This window comes from Cydia pomonella, chromosome 11 (genome assembly GCF_033807575.1).
Source record: "Cydia pomonella isolate Wapato2018A chromosome 11, ilCydPomo1, whole genome shotgun sequence".
In the NCBI taxonomy this organism is placed as follows: Eukaryota; Metazoa; Arthropoda; class Insecta; order Lepidoptera; family Tortricidae; genus Cydia; species Cydia pomonella.
The window spans coordinates 23,313,848-23,330,642 of NC_084713.1; the positions used below are offsets into that span (position 1 = coordinate 23,313,848).

General features: G+C 39.3%; 1 protein-coding gene across 1 annotated transcript; it reads left to right on the forward strand.

Moving 5' to 3' along the window:
• The first annotated feature begins 234 nt into the window (after positions 1 to 234).
• Positions 235 to 14,721, forward strand: LOC133523087 (organic cation transporter protein-like). The gene is made up of 10 exons (XM_061858595.1): positions 235 to 341; positions 3,455 to 3,637; positions 5,869 to 6,061; positions 6,818 to 6,918; positions 7,320 to 7,474; positions 8,548 to 8,807; positions 10,484 to 10,687; positions 11,724 to 11,868; positions 12,190 to 12,371; positions 13,644 to 14,721. The coding sequence occupies exons 1-10, from the start codon at positions 250 to 252 to the stop codon at positions 13,839 to 13,841; spliced, it is 1,713 nt and encodes a 570-aa protein (XP_061714579.1). The 5' UTR covers positions 235 to 249; the 3' UTR covers positions 13,842 to 14,721.
• Positions 14,722 to 16,795: the final 2,074 nt, after the last annotated feature.

A 16,795-nucleotide genomic window follows, 5' to 3' on the forward strand; every position in this document is an offset into this window, starting at 1 on the left:
GATACGTTATCAGCATTGTTCTTTTCCCCGCTTACCGAGCGTTCGCCTGAAACCAATAAAGCCCGATCTCCATCTGCTCACAGTCGTAACAAATCCACATGCACACCTATACTGGACTGCTTGGGTCGAACGCCAGTTTGCTTTAGCTAGTCAGTTGAGTATGATATTCACTTACGTTTAGTTGCTAGAGATCTAAAGGTACAGTTATACTGGATTCTCTCAAACGTTGACATTAGGTAGGCTATAGTAATGCTTAGTCAGCAGAGCGCGATCGTCAGTGCCGCGAGCGCCATGTCGCCGCGCGACGCAAGCGCACCACGTCCAGCGTCCGCGCAGCCACGGTACGACATCTTTGAAAAAATGATCTTTAGATCTTTTGAGGGGTCCCAAGTTTCAATAGATCAGCTAGTTGTATAAACCCATGATAACATCAATACATTTTTTTTTTTACTAAATTCACTTTCGCTACAATCATGCATTTATTAATTTTATCTATAAAATGTTTGACAGAATTTTTAAGTGGCTTTGTTGGGCAACAAGTGATAATAAATATCTCCACCTGTGATGAATATTACATTTTTGTAGCTAGGTCCCCTCGGAGCATGATCCTATGATGTCTCTTATGGTGGTGGTGTTATCTTCTGAAGCCCGGAAAAGAGTGCCAGGTGTTCACAATTTATTGTGTAGTAGAATGCAGAATGAACGAAGTTAACAACAGTGTATTATTATATTTATGTGAAAGGTGGTGTGTTAGTTTATATTATACAGCTTGGCTATTGCTTGATTAATAACCCATTAATTAGGGTATCAAGTGACACCCAATCAGTCATGATTCAGCACATGATCGCAGCTGGGGCTTACGTTATCAAAACCTGTGTGTTTCCGCATGAGTACTCGTACAATCTGGGTCTCTTCAAAGCTAGAGTAAATAGGTATCTCATAGGTAAGTCAAACGTCTGCCTATCGTTATAAATAAAAAAAAAACCTGTTACACAAAAAAAGTCTCATTAATTTCTTTGTACCTACACCTAACAGATGCCTCTGATGAGTTTATTTTGTACTGAACATGTATTCTGTCCATCTTCACTCGTTTTGTCACGCTCAAGAGGTTAAGGGACTGTCCACCTACTTATTTGGCGATCCGATCCCCTATTACAATCCCTAATTAATGTAGTCAGATCAGAGACATCGCGATCCTACGCTGACTGCACAGCCGAGTTCATAAACATCTTTACAAGCCAACTGTCCTTTCAGGATTTTCTCGTATGATACATATTATACTGTTATTATCAGTTCACGAAATGTCAAAGCGTACCGATAAAGGTACATTTTAGGTACGAAATGTCAAAATGTACCTAGGTATGGGTTTCCAAGAAAATATTAACCGTACGAGAAATAGGCCTGTTCTGAAAAACTGTTTATGTACTTACCTATATGTACCTAACTCATACGACTGACTGAATTTCGTTTTACTTGTTCTTATAAAAGCTTTAATTTAGCTAGCAATATGCAAAAATCCTCTGGTGTTCCGCAGCGCCTGAGATGATCATATTATTTTAATCTTTTTATTGTCTTAGCGACACATGAATACAATACACAATCCATGACAGGTACGTGACTAATGGACCATGACGCTAAAGCATTCGCGCACAATTGTTGTTTATACTGATGTCAGGCTAAAGAATAGGTATATGTCCGATTCCGTCGCAACACACATATTCTTTCCCTCCTGTATGCCACCCTGTTTCACCCCAACACTCCTTGTTATCTTAAAGCCCGGTTTAAATTTCTTTCATCACTTAGATGCTCTCAAAATCTGCTACTTGTTCCCCCTCCTTCCTCTTCAAAATTTTACAACAACTCTTCCAAATTCCAAATTATTTATTTGTTAAACATAGGTATGTACAACAGTAGGTCTTAAATTTATAATAAAGTATCACTATGCTACGCCACATGGCATACAAATAGCTACAGAGGACATGTAGCACGCATTTACAAACTAAATCTATGGTGAATAATGAAGACATCTTTAAGATTCCGTTCTGTCCGGCTTTGGAATAATCTACCCATTGATATTATACGTGCTAAATGACTCCCCATTTTTAAAAACCAATTAAAAGAACATTATTTGTCCATTTCGTGAAGGTCCTATATTCTTTTAAACTCCTTGTCGTTCTTATGGCTTCTTTTGTCATTTATATATGTGTATATATTTTTTGTATATAGTAATAAATGTAGTCTGTCTTAACTTTATATGTGTAGTATATGTATTATATTTCAACTTTTTCTTTTTCTTTATTTTGCACCACCCGTTAACTTCGCTTCGTTCGCCATCTCACTATCTGAAGGTTGTCTGGAAGAGATCGCTGTTTAGCGATAAGTGCGCCTGTTGTTACCTACCAATTTATACATTTTCTCAAGTTCTGTCTTTTTTTTAATGTAGTGAGCGATAAAGAATTTTATTATTATTATATGTATAATACAAGTACGTTTACTAATATTCTTTGAAAATATGTACACACTGCTTATAGTGCTTATGTAACCTACATACTACCTACCAACTACATAACATACCTATTCGATGGTGACGCGTGATAGTTTCTGAAGAAAAGATACTTCAGAAGCTTAGCTGTTCATTTATCTATACATTTCGGGTTCGGGTTAAAGATATTTATTATTCTCAAAAGAAATTAACATTTCACTTCATGAGACTTAAAAACTATTTACATACATGCCATGCAATTGCGCCCGTGAGCTGTGATTTTATACTTAAATTATTAACAAATATCACAATAACAACATTCACAAAGGCAATAGTGGGTAGTTATTGCACTACGACAAATAGAGGGATGGGTAGAATATAATGTGCGCATACACACTGCACTTAGCGCTCGGCTATTGCTAAGCGCCAGGCCCGGATTCAGGTGGCGGGAATATTAGTGATAACATAGACCTTTAGCTTTTTTTTAAAGATGTTAAATGATTCAACCTCCTTAATATTTTTTGGCAGACTATTATAGAACCGTGCTCCTTCAAATGTTATATTTTTATTACCATAGGCTTTAGTCCGGGGAAAGGGTACAAACAGATTATCCGCACTGCGAAGGATCCTTCGGCCTTTTTGTCTATTGGTAAGGAAAGCTGTTTGGCAGTGGATTTGTTTTTTTATGATCTTCCTGATTAAAATACATGTATTAAAATGGTATAACTGGTTAAGGCTCATAATTTTAGTTTCTGCGTATATGTTTTTAGTAGGAGTAAGGAAGTCATAATGGAACAAACAAAATTTTTAAGATGGGTTGATTTTAGAAAGCAGCAACAGTACAATAGGTATTATATTTATGTAAGTGACGTTATTCCTGCAAGTCTAATTTCCATTTTGTTTACTCTTGATATTGAACTTCACTTTATTTTGATCTGACATAAAGCATTAATATAAACTTCTCTAATTCAGGTCGAGTAATGCGAGCGCGGGCGCCGACCCGCCCGTCGAGTCGGCGCTGGAGCGTGCGCTGGACTCGCTGGGCGCGTTCGGGCTGTACCAGCGCTACGCCGTCACGCTGTGGTCGCTGTCCGGCGTGCTGGCAGCTATGTACTCGCTGAACTACGTGTTCGTGGCGGACGCCGTGCCCTTCCGGTAACTACACTAACAACCACCAGGCGGGTCCGTGTCGTTCGGGCTGTACCAGCGCTACGCCGTCACGCTGTGGTCGCTGTCCGGCGTGCTGGCAGCTATGTACTCGCTGAACTACGTGTTCGTGGCGGATGTCGTGCCCTTCCGGTAACTACACTATCTACACTAACTACCACCAGGCGGGCCGTGTCGTCCGGGCTGTACCAGCGCTACGCCGTCACGCTGTGATCGCTGTCCGGCGTGCTCGCAGCTATGTACTCGCTGAAAACGTGTTCGTGATGAACGCCATGCCGTGCCCTTCCGGTAACTACCCGCCAGGCGGAAGCTGCAGCAGCAAAAGCATAAGCAAAGTGTAATACCGTATTACCAAAATATTGGAAGATAAATTACCGTCAGCAGTATCTGCATTCTAAATTCAGGTTTCTGCCACAGAAATTACGCATTATGAGGTCGTTTGAAAAGAAAACAAAAATTCGTGTTTGACCGTTTGAAGGGATCCTTAAGACCTCTGTTGCCGGCTACTGAGTTTTCTACGAATATTTATGTACAATTATGTATAATAATTATATTAAAGTTGAAAGTGACCATCGCTATTTACTTTGAATGACGTACCTAAGTATAAGTAAATTATAAGTTGTAAATTAATTATCAGTAATATTTTGCGTGTAGATTCTACAGATATATTTCTATACTTAGATAGAGATATTATCAGATCAACGATAAAGTAATTCATTTATTAGTAGCCATATCTGCCAGACATGCTAATTATGATAATATACGTTTAATTGCATAACGCTTTCATATCCATGAAATTGAATTTAAAATCAACAGTGGTATCAATTAGAACAATCCATGTCTGTGAATTGTATATTACCCATATAATACAACAATATACATATTGTATATTACCCATATACAATATGTAAGCGCTCCGCCTACATAGCTAATACTTATTTTATGTAACATTTTACTGCTGCTTTGTGTACGTACCGGCTGACTGTTTACTGCAGGAGTTTCATTAGTTTCACATTCCGAAAGGTATTGTTGTTTATCGGTGATGAAATTTTACAAAAACTCTAACATTTCATGCTGAAACAATCATGTTCAAGTATAAAGTATTGAATGCATTAGTTTTTACTGCGATACTACGCCGTACTAGTTTAAGTTTTTGTGTAGGTTGTATTCTTGCCGTTATGGCCATAATCTTATTCCTATTTGAAATATCTGAATGGAATAAGAGAACAACGCTTTGGCAGCGTTTAAAATGCTAATATTAAGTATTTGCCTTAAGTACGCAGGTACTTTAAAACTCGAACACTTATTTATCGACTGCATACAATAACTGTCATATCAGCGGTGGCAGCATGGTTCCATTTTTATCACTTATCACTATGCCCGTCACTTTTGCACTTACATACTTGTTAGAACGTGACAGGCATGGTGAAAAATGATGAAGAGCCGACCATCTTAGCCCTAATCATCTTAGCCTCAGTATAATTTAACTAAACTTATCTTTTTCTGAGTAAATCTACTGGGAGATCGTAATTTATCTTAAAGATTGTAAGCACAGAGGTGTTACATTACAGTGCAGCGATTGATCATACACTATCTTAATCTTATCGCTGCTTTAGTGTCAAACAAACGGGAATTACCTAATAATACATTTTTGCATTCTCCATGCAAAAAGATAGAAATAAATGTTCTTAGCTTTTAAATACCTACACAAATGCAACTAAGTAAATGCAATAGTATTTATAATTAACATAGTTAACTATAGTATCTAGTAGGAGTTTGCAAAGTGAAGCGAGGATGAATTACCGTAACAACCATGCTGGTCTTTTCGCATGGATAGGTATCATTTTATCTGCCTTTTAGTTACAGGCTTGCTTAGGTTTAAACCACCAGGAAAGTTAAAATCAGGTCTAAACGAATGGATGAATTCAATTCAATTCAATAAGCCTTTATTTAACAATCTTATTAACTAGTTTACAAAATATAATAAACATCTTATTTCCTAGTTTCACTTATCTTATACTTTAAAACTATTATTATATATCGATGCTCAGTTTCAGACATCGGAGCCGAGATTGTCTTGCTTTCCAGCATAGGCCTCCCCCAAGTTTCTCCAAAGTTCCCGATCATGGGCTTTCCTCCGCCAAGTGGCGGAATTGATGAATATGTCTATTTAACTTTACAAATATAATTTAACTGGAGACTGTTGTTTTCTATCAAAGCTGCCTGGTCCCAGAATGCGAGAGCGACGGCCTGTCAGAACTAGCACCGGAGCTGCTCCCTTTAGACTCCTGCGTTCGCTACCGCCCCCTCAACGAGACCGTCTCCTCTTGTCTCCGCGAGGACTACCATGAGACTGACACGGTCGCCTGCACAGCTTTTGTCTATGATAACCAGGACACGACCTTCGCTGAGGTTAGTGACATCTGCCTAGTCCTAAAGTGCAAGAGAGACAGACTGCTATCCGTCTCCTGTCTTCGTGAGTAACTGGAGATGGATACCGTCACCTGCTCCAGCTTCTTTTATAAAAACCCCGGTGTTATCTGCTCCTGATTTTTCCAACGACTTACATATTTCTCCAATCTATTCTGCTTACGTGAGGATTGCAACGACAACGACGTGATGACTTGCTCCGTTCTTGTCTTTAACTCTATGACGACCACCCTTTATGGCGTTAGCATTAAGTCGACATCAGAATAATTAAAACGATTCGGCTACGTTAGATACATTTAACTTATCGCCGAAGATGAATATGTAGATTTCAAGCATTATAAAATATGCTTGCTGGTCTCTTATCTTATCCACTGCTGGACATAGGTCCCATTCCCATGTGCTGAGGTGACGTGCTTGCGAGCCCCCAGCACCCCCCTTAACGGCATGGACGGAAACGCCGCAGGGGAGGTTAGTGGGTATTCTCCTCCTCTCCCTCTGAATAGCAGAGGGGGTTACGGAAGGAGCGAGTCCCACATACCGCCCCCCCAATGGGCTTCCCTCGCCCGGGGGGCGATGATGCGTAAAGGCATTCACCCCTGCGTCAACAAAAAAAAAAAAAAAAGGTCCCATTCCCATGGCACGCCTCTGAACTTTATCTTCAACTATCTTAACCTAGTCAACTACCCCAAAGGCCAATGGCTTCCAGTTTGATAATTCGCAAAGTTGTTTGTCCCGCAGTTCGACCTGGCGTGCCGCGAATGGATGCGCACGCTGGTGGGCTCGGTGCGCAACTCCGCACTACCCGTCGCGCTGCTGCTGACCGGCTACCTGTCCGACTCGTGAGTACGTCCGTCTGTTCGGTTCTGAAGCATACAACGAAATTCGTGGATTAAAGGAGTCGTTGCAGTAGAACAACCAGCACTTTTTGCGCAGATATATTTTTCATTAAAAGTCATGGACCCTGATTTGGGTGATGCACTACCAAACTTTCTGATTTTGCTTTTCTAATAAAAATGGCCTTAGTTAAAAAAATCTTTAGCCCTTCATAGTTTAAATAATAAAGAGAACCGTGAGCAAACTTATTAGGGTTTAGAATTTTGCAAGGCACTCAAGGCAGGCCCCATTTTTATACCTACGGATCTATAATATATTTATATCTACTTTTCATTGGATTGGGATTGAGACTGTAATTACTTGCATACTCGAAGTAATTGTAGGTCACAAAAGTATCTGTTTATAGATACGGGCGTCGCACGGCTTTCTGCGTGTTCGGCGCATGCGCCGGCGTGCTGGGTCTGGTGAAGGCCTTCTCCTACAACTACGTCATGTACGTCGTCATGGAGTGGTTCGAGGCGGCCCTAGGCTACGGGTTCAACTCTGCCGCCTACGTCATGGGTACAGTATGTCTGTTCGGCCTGGTAAAGGCCTCCTACAACTACGTCACGTACGTCATCATCGAGTGGTTCAAGGCGACTCTAGGCTACGGGTGTACGGGTTCAACTCTGCCGCCTACGTCATGGGTACATCTGTCTGTCTGCTCAGTCTGGTGAAGGCCTTCTCCTACAACTACGTCATGTATCTCGTCATTGAGTGGTTCGAGGCAGCGTTAGAATACGGGTTCAACTCTGCTGCCTGCGTCATGGGTACGTCTGTCTGTCTGCTCGGTCCGGTGAAGGCCATCTCACTACATAGATTATGCAGTTTCAAATTGCTATTCCAAAACTTTCGGCCAAAACCAACCATAGAGGAAAACCTTTCTCAAAACAATGAATAAGACGCAATATAGGATGGTGGAAAGAAATAATTTTATCTTTTACGTTTTTCATAAGAGGTGTCTTTAGATAAGTATCCGATAATTTCATTACATACGTAATTACGTACATAGTGTATTAGTATAAGTAGTGATTATGAATCTTAAATATGTATTACGATATGATAATTGTATTATCTCTACTCATGGGTACTTACTTAACTATAGATATGACATATGACTGTGTAGTCAGCTGATTACCTACTGTGTTTTAATTTTCATATATTAGAGATATTACTACTGTTTTATGAAAGTCATAGAGAGGGGGCTTACGTAGAATTGTAGTTTACATACATAGATAATCAAGAACAAATGCCATGAAATGTTCACAGGGTGTTTATCTATACTCCAACCAAACCTTTAAAAGGTGAAAGTTGGATCGATAAAAAAAAAAAACGAGGAAATGACAAATTTTCATTATTTGAATACCATAGCAGTATAACTTTAGTATGATATAGCTAGAGATACTTATAGCTCACGAGCAAAATGTTAAACATTTATTCCATGTTTTTAGGAATAATAGAGATAAAACGTAAAAAAACCTGCGCGACGGCCATTTTTTCCGTCGCAAGTTTCGCGCTGCGCGCTACATCTTTAGTTTCCTTCTAATTGACTAGGTTTACGACTCCTCTTAATCAAAAGAGATGGGATGTTCCAGTGGTGGAGTTGGCCCGTCCGTCGCTCCGCACGGCATTCGCGGCGGCCACGGGCGTGGCGTACGGCGTGGGCGGCGTGCTGCTGGCGCTGGCGTCGCGGCGCGTGGCGTACTGGCGCCACCTGCTGCTCGCCATCCACGCGCCGGCGCTGTTGCTGCCGCTCTACTGGCTGCTGGGGGACGAGAGCGCAAGGTGGCTGCATGCGAGAGGACACCGGGATCGGGCGGAAGCGGTTATACGGAAGGCAGCCAGGTGGAACAAGGTAGAGGCAGTGGCGTGTGAGGACACGACAGAGGTGTCACGGTCAACGTTGTGCCACAAGAGTCTAACAGATGGCGTTAGCATTTCCTACATCGCATTTACAGAGTTCCCAATGGCAGTATAAATACATACAGAGTACTCTCTATTGCCAGAGGGCAATAAGCGTGGCCTTGTAAAATGTAGAGAGAGCTCTACATTCTACAAGGCCATGCCTCTGCTGCAAGCAGAGATATAATAACATTGTACAGAAGGTGACTAGGTGAAAGACGCTACTGTCTTTAGTCTACTTGAAGAAGATGTGGGCTGGTTACATAGGGTAACAGCACCAGTGGCCAGCCAGGGACCAGTAGTCAGCCTTTTAAGTCGTTTATTGGTCATAAATATCTGGTATATTCGATTAAACAAATCGCGAGTAGTCAAATAGGAACTCTGATTCCTTATTCGTTAATACGTAACGCGACAGGTGCGGTAAGGTATCGGGGAGAAGAAATATACTCGTTCATAAAGGTGATGTTTGTTGACGAGAGCTAGAATGTCATGTTCGCCATATTTTTTACTGCACGTGGTGTTCTTTTAACGCGTGAGAAAAAATATGTTATAATATAAAAAGTTACTATTTTTTGTTAATGATGGGTTTATTGGTTAGTTTATCTATTAAATTGCGTTATATTTAAATAGAAATATCAATATTTAACTTATAAATTGAGGAGGTTGACCACTGGATACCACTTTTTTACAAAAAATCCAGTGCCCAGCCTCCCGCGGCTGACCTTTGGGTTATTAGTTATTTTTTTATTTTCGATCCAATACGACCGTTAGGACCGTTACATTTACATTTTCAAATTTAGTTAGGCATGTCTCAGTCAATTTAAAGTAAAACCCAGTAGTCAGCCGCATTTGAAATAACGTTTTAATGCGGCTGACCACTGGGTTTCACGGATCCATTACTCAGCCATTATCTTCTCATATATTATGAACTTTAACTCATTTAAATAAGGTTCAAAAGTGTATACATACTTTTGTTAAGAAATATTCCAATATCTAACGTGCCCCTGCACGGGTTTCACCAGCATTTAAACCGATTTTAAAAATAATGAATTCTATTAAATAAACAGATTCATTAATAAAAAATAAGAAGATAAATACAGTGTTTATTAGTCTGCAAGAATAATTTTAAGCACCTATGGCCTACAAATTTCGTGGCATGAGAATTGTACTTATAAGAGTATAGGTGCCTACCTATACTCTAGCTTCCTACCTAGGAATGATAAATATTATAATATCGTTAACTTTAATACAAATAATAGTGTTTTTTATTTCATTGTTATTAATAGTTTATAAAGGCTGAGTACTGGGTACACAAAGGCTGCTTACTGGATTTTAGAGGCCGACTACTGGAGAAAAGTGCCATTTTTTGTTTAATCTTAATTATAGATATTATAAAGAGGATTGTTATTTTTTGACATATTTTGTTTTAAAACTATAATAAACAATTGATCTAACCATGTTATGCGTTTATTTATCCGACTAATCCTGTAGAAACGTCGAGAGTACAAACTTTAAAAATGCGTTATAAGGCTGACTACTGGTGCGTTTACCCTATCATGCCACCCATGTTTGTTTTAGTTTCAAAACATATTGTGTTTTAAATACTATGTATCCTGCCTTGTGTTCCAGGTAACTCTGGACGAGGACCTTATGACCGAGGTGGCCAAAGAGAACATCACAGAAGAGAAGAAGCCAGGAGGAAACCCGTGGCTGGCGCTGCTGCGGTCCCGCGTTCTGCTCGTCCGCTTCGGCGTCTGCTGCTGGTGCTGGATCGCTACTGCCTTCGTGTACTACGGTCTTACCATCAACTCCGTGAACCTAGCCGGGGATAAGGTGAGGATAAGAGCGTATTGTACGATACGATACGATAATTTATTAATAAAATATATTTTGCATGTCATGTCTTAATACTAGGTACTTAAAATCTATTATTTACATCATTCGTTATTTGGCTAACTAACCAGTTACTATTTATTCTAATAATCGATTTAATGTTACATGAGTATTTTGACTATATCTGTTTCACTTTAACTACGTCGCGTCTAGACGAGAGCCTTTAGTAGCGAGCTGGTCAAGCACAAAATGGGTGAAGCCAAAGTGGCTAAAGTGTAATAGGATTTTTCTCTTTTTATATATTAATGCAGCCCGGCAACTTGAACATGTCATGCTCGCTTAAATTCTTTGGTTACGGTGGCGTCGTTGATCGGGTCGCCACTTTCCCGAATAAGGGTTGACGGAGGCGATGGCTGAGATTGCTCGTCATGCTCGTGAACGGGTGCTGTTTCTGGAGACCGGTTTGTTTAAGCTTACGCTACATGTTATGTTATAAGTATGTAACTTTACTTTTGAGTGGCATTAACGTCAGACATTTCATTCGGTTCTTGTCTGTTTGTCCGAGTTAATTTCTTGTCTTTTAATTATTTATATAGGAACTCAATTCTTGGAGACTCTTCACATCTCTAAGGATAATTCAATCATCTTTCTTTTAATTAGGATCCCTGACACTAGAGACTTTTCCACGTCTAAAGAATTTTAGTATATGTTGTTTGTATTTTTTTATCATAGTTTTTTTGAGTATTTCGACATTTAGAGACTATATGCTTCTCTAATAAAGTATTTAATATTTCAATAATTCCATTTTTTTAATTACGTAAGTATATATCTTGTTATTTAATTGCTTGCAAAAAATTTAAAAGTGTCCCTGTGGCCTATTTGGTACTTAGAGTCTTTTATTTTGCGATTTTGATTTAAGGGTTGGAAAAACTCCCTGTATATTAATGTTGTTTTAAGCGCTAAGAGAGTCTAGCTGCACTAAAAATGCCAAGAGATTAATAAGAAAAGCTAAAATATTGTAATTTTGTATTTTCAGCACGTGAACTTCGCGCTGAACATGGCGATGGAGATCGTGGCCTCATTGTTCCTGGTGATGGTGCTGGAGCGCTTCGGCCGCAAGTGGAGTATATTCGTCGCTTTCCTCGTGTGCGGAGTAGTCTGCGTGACACCCTTCTTCATTTGTGAGTACCTGACATCACTTGTTCCAGGTATTGTGAGTGTCACGCCTTTCTTTGTGTGAGTACCTGCCAAGACTTTACCCTAATGATGGAGGGCTTCTGCAAATTTCCATCTTCACGTTAACCTCTAGTGCGGCGCCATCTTTCTGTGTGACGTCACGCTTTTTTCGTGCGAGTGTAAACTCGTATATACTATACAGCAGTTGAAAATGTAAATAAGTGAAGAACTCACATATAAAACGACCAGCATGGTCTTTCCAGCCAGACATATCCACAAGTACCGAAGTACGTATACAGCAAATAACTTCGTTTTTACTATTTCAGCTCACGCAGGCACCGGCCTGGGACTGTTCATGGTGGGCAAGCTGACGATCTCGTTTGCGTTCAACGCGCTGTACATGTTCACGGCCGAGCTGTTCCCGACTGCGACGCGATCCTCGGCGTTGGCTGCGTGTTCCCTGGTGGGCAGACTAGGCTCCGTGCTCGCGCCACAGACGCCCCTACTGGTGAGACAAAGCTGACAATCACTTTCGCGTTTAACCTGCCTAAGACTGACCTGAATTGAACATGCTTATAAGGTTCCTTTGAAGTTCATTTATTTTATGATGCCCACAGGATAGAGGCATAATCTTAACTCGTGCCTACTATAGGTAGACCGCTTAAATGAGTCTTCGCCCGCGCGGTACAGGGGCGCGGGGGTAAGACGACAAAGGGGATCGAGAGAGATGCGGGCGGCAGGCGCATTTTTGCCGTAACTCAGTTTGCTAGCCACGCGGTTAGCAGTCACTCATGTTAATAAGTTCCGGGCGCTTGGTGAAATATACACATGAGATTACATTCTCAAGATGCCTCGACTTATCTTTGGACAGAAACTTAATAGTCAAACCAAGCAAATGGCTTTTAATGTGTACACATATTTTAGAAAGAAGAAATTGGACCCGAATTCTATTGAGCATCAACAATTGATTATAAATCTGCAGGACGATTCTGATGATGACGATAACTCCGAAAGTGAAGAATCAAGTTCAAGTGATATTGATATGGACATAAGAGATTGATTTATAATTTATAAATCACTTTCGAGTCGTCATCATCAGTATCGTACTTACATATTATTATAAATTATTATATTCATAATTTGCATTGAATAAAAGTACAAAAGTTAATTAAGTTTGTTGTTTTATAAACTTTCAATAAAATTAACGTCATATTCTTTCCCATTAAAAAAACACCAACTATTAAGTCCAGTGCGCATTTCACCTCTTGTGTATCACACTAGGCGCGCCTGCCGCCCGCTCCTCTCTCGATCCCCTTTGTCGCCTTACCCCCGCGCCTCTGTACCGCGCGGGCGAAGACTCATTTAAACGGTCTACCTATAAAGAAGTACTTGGCCTGGTTGTAAACAGTTTCTTACTATTTTTAACGCATGTGCCCATTAATCTGATATCGATTTAAAATCCCATTTGGCTTTTAAACTGTGAGCTGCGAGTTTGTATTTAATATTTTTGACCGTTTAATTACTCTTTTACTTGTTTTATTGCACCTATCGGTAAGTGATTTCGTTTTGCCCTCTTGTAGCGATCCTTTCCCCGTTGAAAGGTATTTAATCTTTATGAGGTGCTACTTACAACAATACAAGCAATACAAAATATCCAAATGCGCAGATGTAACTAATAAAGGATGACAAAACGCTAGAATGGTTCAGGCCCGAAGATTTATTTATTATTATTATAAAGTGCTTAACTTTTTTTCGCAACGTATTTTCCGTGGTCTCGCAGAGCAAGTACGTCCAAGCGCTCCTCTACGGCGTGAGCTCTTTGCTGGCGGCGCTGGCAATGCTGGCGACGCCGGAGACGCGGCGCGCGCGCCTGCCCGCCGCGGTGGCGGCCGCCGAGCGCCTGCGCGCGCCGCCGCCCGCGCCCCCCATGCCCCCGCCCCCGCCGCCGCCGCCCCGCGTGCTCACCGCCGACACGTGACGCCGTGTAAAAGTATACATTATCCACTGTATCCAGTGAGTATACGAGCAAACGGTTACCTTTTGTACAAAGTATACCCATTTACCATTGCTTTAGCAATATTCATTTCTAATAGTCGTCGGTGCAGCTCATGAAATACGGCGTATCGTGAACAAAAGTGAGGATTTCAGATGTGGAGTCACCAAGATTTTTGATGTAAATTTTTAGGGGGATGGGGGCTATCTTTATCTAAATATCTATATCATTTAAGCAACTAGACCATGTTTTCGTATAAATTGGGAATGCAAAATTCATTTATGGTATTAATATTTACAAGATTTTAAAGCAAAAACCTATAAAATATATAAAAAAACGTATATTCCTCTTTACGCTTAAATTAGACGTCGCCGACGCTGAATTACCTCCCATCTGCATCAAAATCTGGGTGGCTCCACTTCTTAAATATGAGTACATCTTAGGAACACAAAGATGCCAAAGGATATCTTTTGCTCAGACAACACCGTATTTGAACTTTTTATACTTTCTGCAATCACCACTATAAACTAATATGTACTTTACTTCATTCTTAGTATGGCAAATGCTGTGATAAATGTAATCATTATTAAATTAACATACAATGTACTTAGTATATAAGTAGTATTCACCTAGAATTAGTATCCAGGTTTGCTTGATTGTTAACTAAATTTACTAAAAGCATGATTTTGATATTCAGGTTTTCTTTGCTCAAGTAAAATAAAACAAAACAAAAAAAATAGTAGTAACTCTTTATTGCAAGTCTGCCTATCCTTTATTCCAATTCTTTAATCAGGTTTTGTTGTAAATAGTTATTTTAAAATAAAAATATTATTTATTCCTAGGCAATAAAAATCATAACAAAATATTCGTTGTTTTATTTATCTGGCTTTCCCACACATACTCGAGACCGATTGTGATGAAAATGAACTAAAGGGTGTATTCAAATTATACGAAAACAAAAAAATTGATTTATATCAGTACATCCCTCCATCCAGAACCATATGCTGTTGAGATTTGTGATGGAATGAAATTGAAATTAAATTTGTATTATATTTTTCATATTTAAACAATAAACATTCCGTTAAACTAAGGTCTTGATAGAGGTGTACATTTCCGGTAGAATTGTAAAAAGATGAACTCTACATATGACTATACAATTTACATTCTATGGTACAGAACTACCTCTACACTAGAATTTAGTTTAGCAGCAGGGGTACTGACAATCACAATCTCGAGATATGAGTGCGAATTTAAAATAAATTAAATATATATCAGGTCCCTACAAGCTATATTTAAACCACATCATATACAGGTACTTGAACAGTTATCACTTTACCAGCCATCAATTATTTAATTTATTACTGTAATTATAAGTAACAATATACGGTGTATTCCCATCTGTGCCCGCCCAACGTGACCACCGCCATTTGTATGTAGCGCCTATTCCCATCTGTGCCCGGCGGGGACATATGGGAATACACACAATATATTTATTCTAGTAAAACACACCGACATCTCTACGTGTATATCCTGCTGAAAACATTTTGTACAGAAAAAAAATACCAAGTGTACCTACCCGCTAAGACTACAATCTAGAATCATGACAATCATGATAATTGTTGTTGACAGATTATTTACAGTCACATCTTACATAATTATGTACCATTATTACATAAAATAGGTACGTATCACATGTGATTCCTGAGGGCAAAAACTTTAGTCCCTACCTAGCCCTAAATATACGTAAGTAGTTAGTTATAAGGTAGGTGAGGCATATAAGGCCCGGCATTCAAAAGTAGCAGTTACACTATAATTTTTGATCTTAAATATTCAGTTGGTCCTTTAAAATAAACCAAAAAATAAATAAATATATATTAACCATACATCGGGGTTTTTGGTGCGGGAATGTTTGACATTAGCCAAAAAAAGGGTAATAACCAAAAACCGATATCTACTATTTTAACATTTCTAAGCCGTTTTAGTGCTTACTACCTATTTTTAATTCATACTCGTAGTTTGGTAATTATTTAATATTCCCGCACCAGAAACCCCGATGTATGATTATTCCTTATGGAATATAAAAATAAATATTCCGAGCGACGGCCGGGCCGGACAGCGAGGTACCATTGTTTACGCCTACTGCCTTTTTTGTCCTTTTCATCTGCATACAAAAGTTCAAAAGAGAGACCGTTATACTAGCTCGTTAACGTGGATAGAGTATGATTTGTTAATCACATCACGCACACATAGAAAGTAGCAGATACAACGAGCTGGCAACAACGCTTGTCTTCGCACGGGCCGCTATTTTGTCAGTGGCATCCATACAGTCAGAAAGAGAAGTTGCGGCTGCGCTTGATGTTTTTTTTACGAATCAAAGTTTTTTATCGAGTTTCTTGTTTTAATCGGTGTTTTAATGTATATGGGTACGAACAGCAATTATCTGTGTGAAGAAGGAAAAGTTTATAATTGTATGTACGAGTATATATTTAAATTAAATATTCCCTATTATTCTCGACCTTGTGCTTGTTGCTTAGAGTGTTCACTGTCAGTAAGCGGGTAACAAGGCCCAGGTCCGGGGCCTTATTGAACGTATGAGATGAAATAATAAATTTAAATATTTTAAGATAATTCTGAGTTATATCGACCTGATAAGGAGGCCGATTTAATAAATTATATTATAAGTAATTATTTACTGACTTACAAAAGTATAAGTGTAAGTGTAGTGTCTCAATGTTATTAGACTTCTTTATTCTCTAAAACGTCTCGAGTTCAATGAAGCCCAGAATATGTACGTCAAGTGAAAAATAATAAGCGTTTTTTCTTTAAAAGTGTATGTTAAAGGAGTTGTAACTAATGAAGATAAAATTTTAGTTTTAGCCTACTATTTTCGAGTAAACTACACAATATCTTATATCTTTAGGATAGTAACGCCCACAGTG

Coding starts and splice junctions, on each gene's coding strand:
- LOC133523087 (XM_061858595.1), top strand. CDS start 250: ATGCTTAGTCAGCAGAGCGCGATCGTCAGTGCCGCGAGCGCCATGTCG. Junction 8,808..10,483: donor AGGCAGCCAGGTGGAACAAG/GTAGAGGCAGTG, acceptor CTTGTGTTCCAG/GTAACTCTGGACGAGGACCT. Junction 10,688..11,723: donor TGAACCTAGCCGGGGATAAG/GTGAGGATAAGA, acceptor TTGTATTTTCAG/CACGTGAACTTCGCGCTGAA.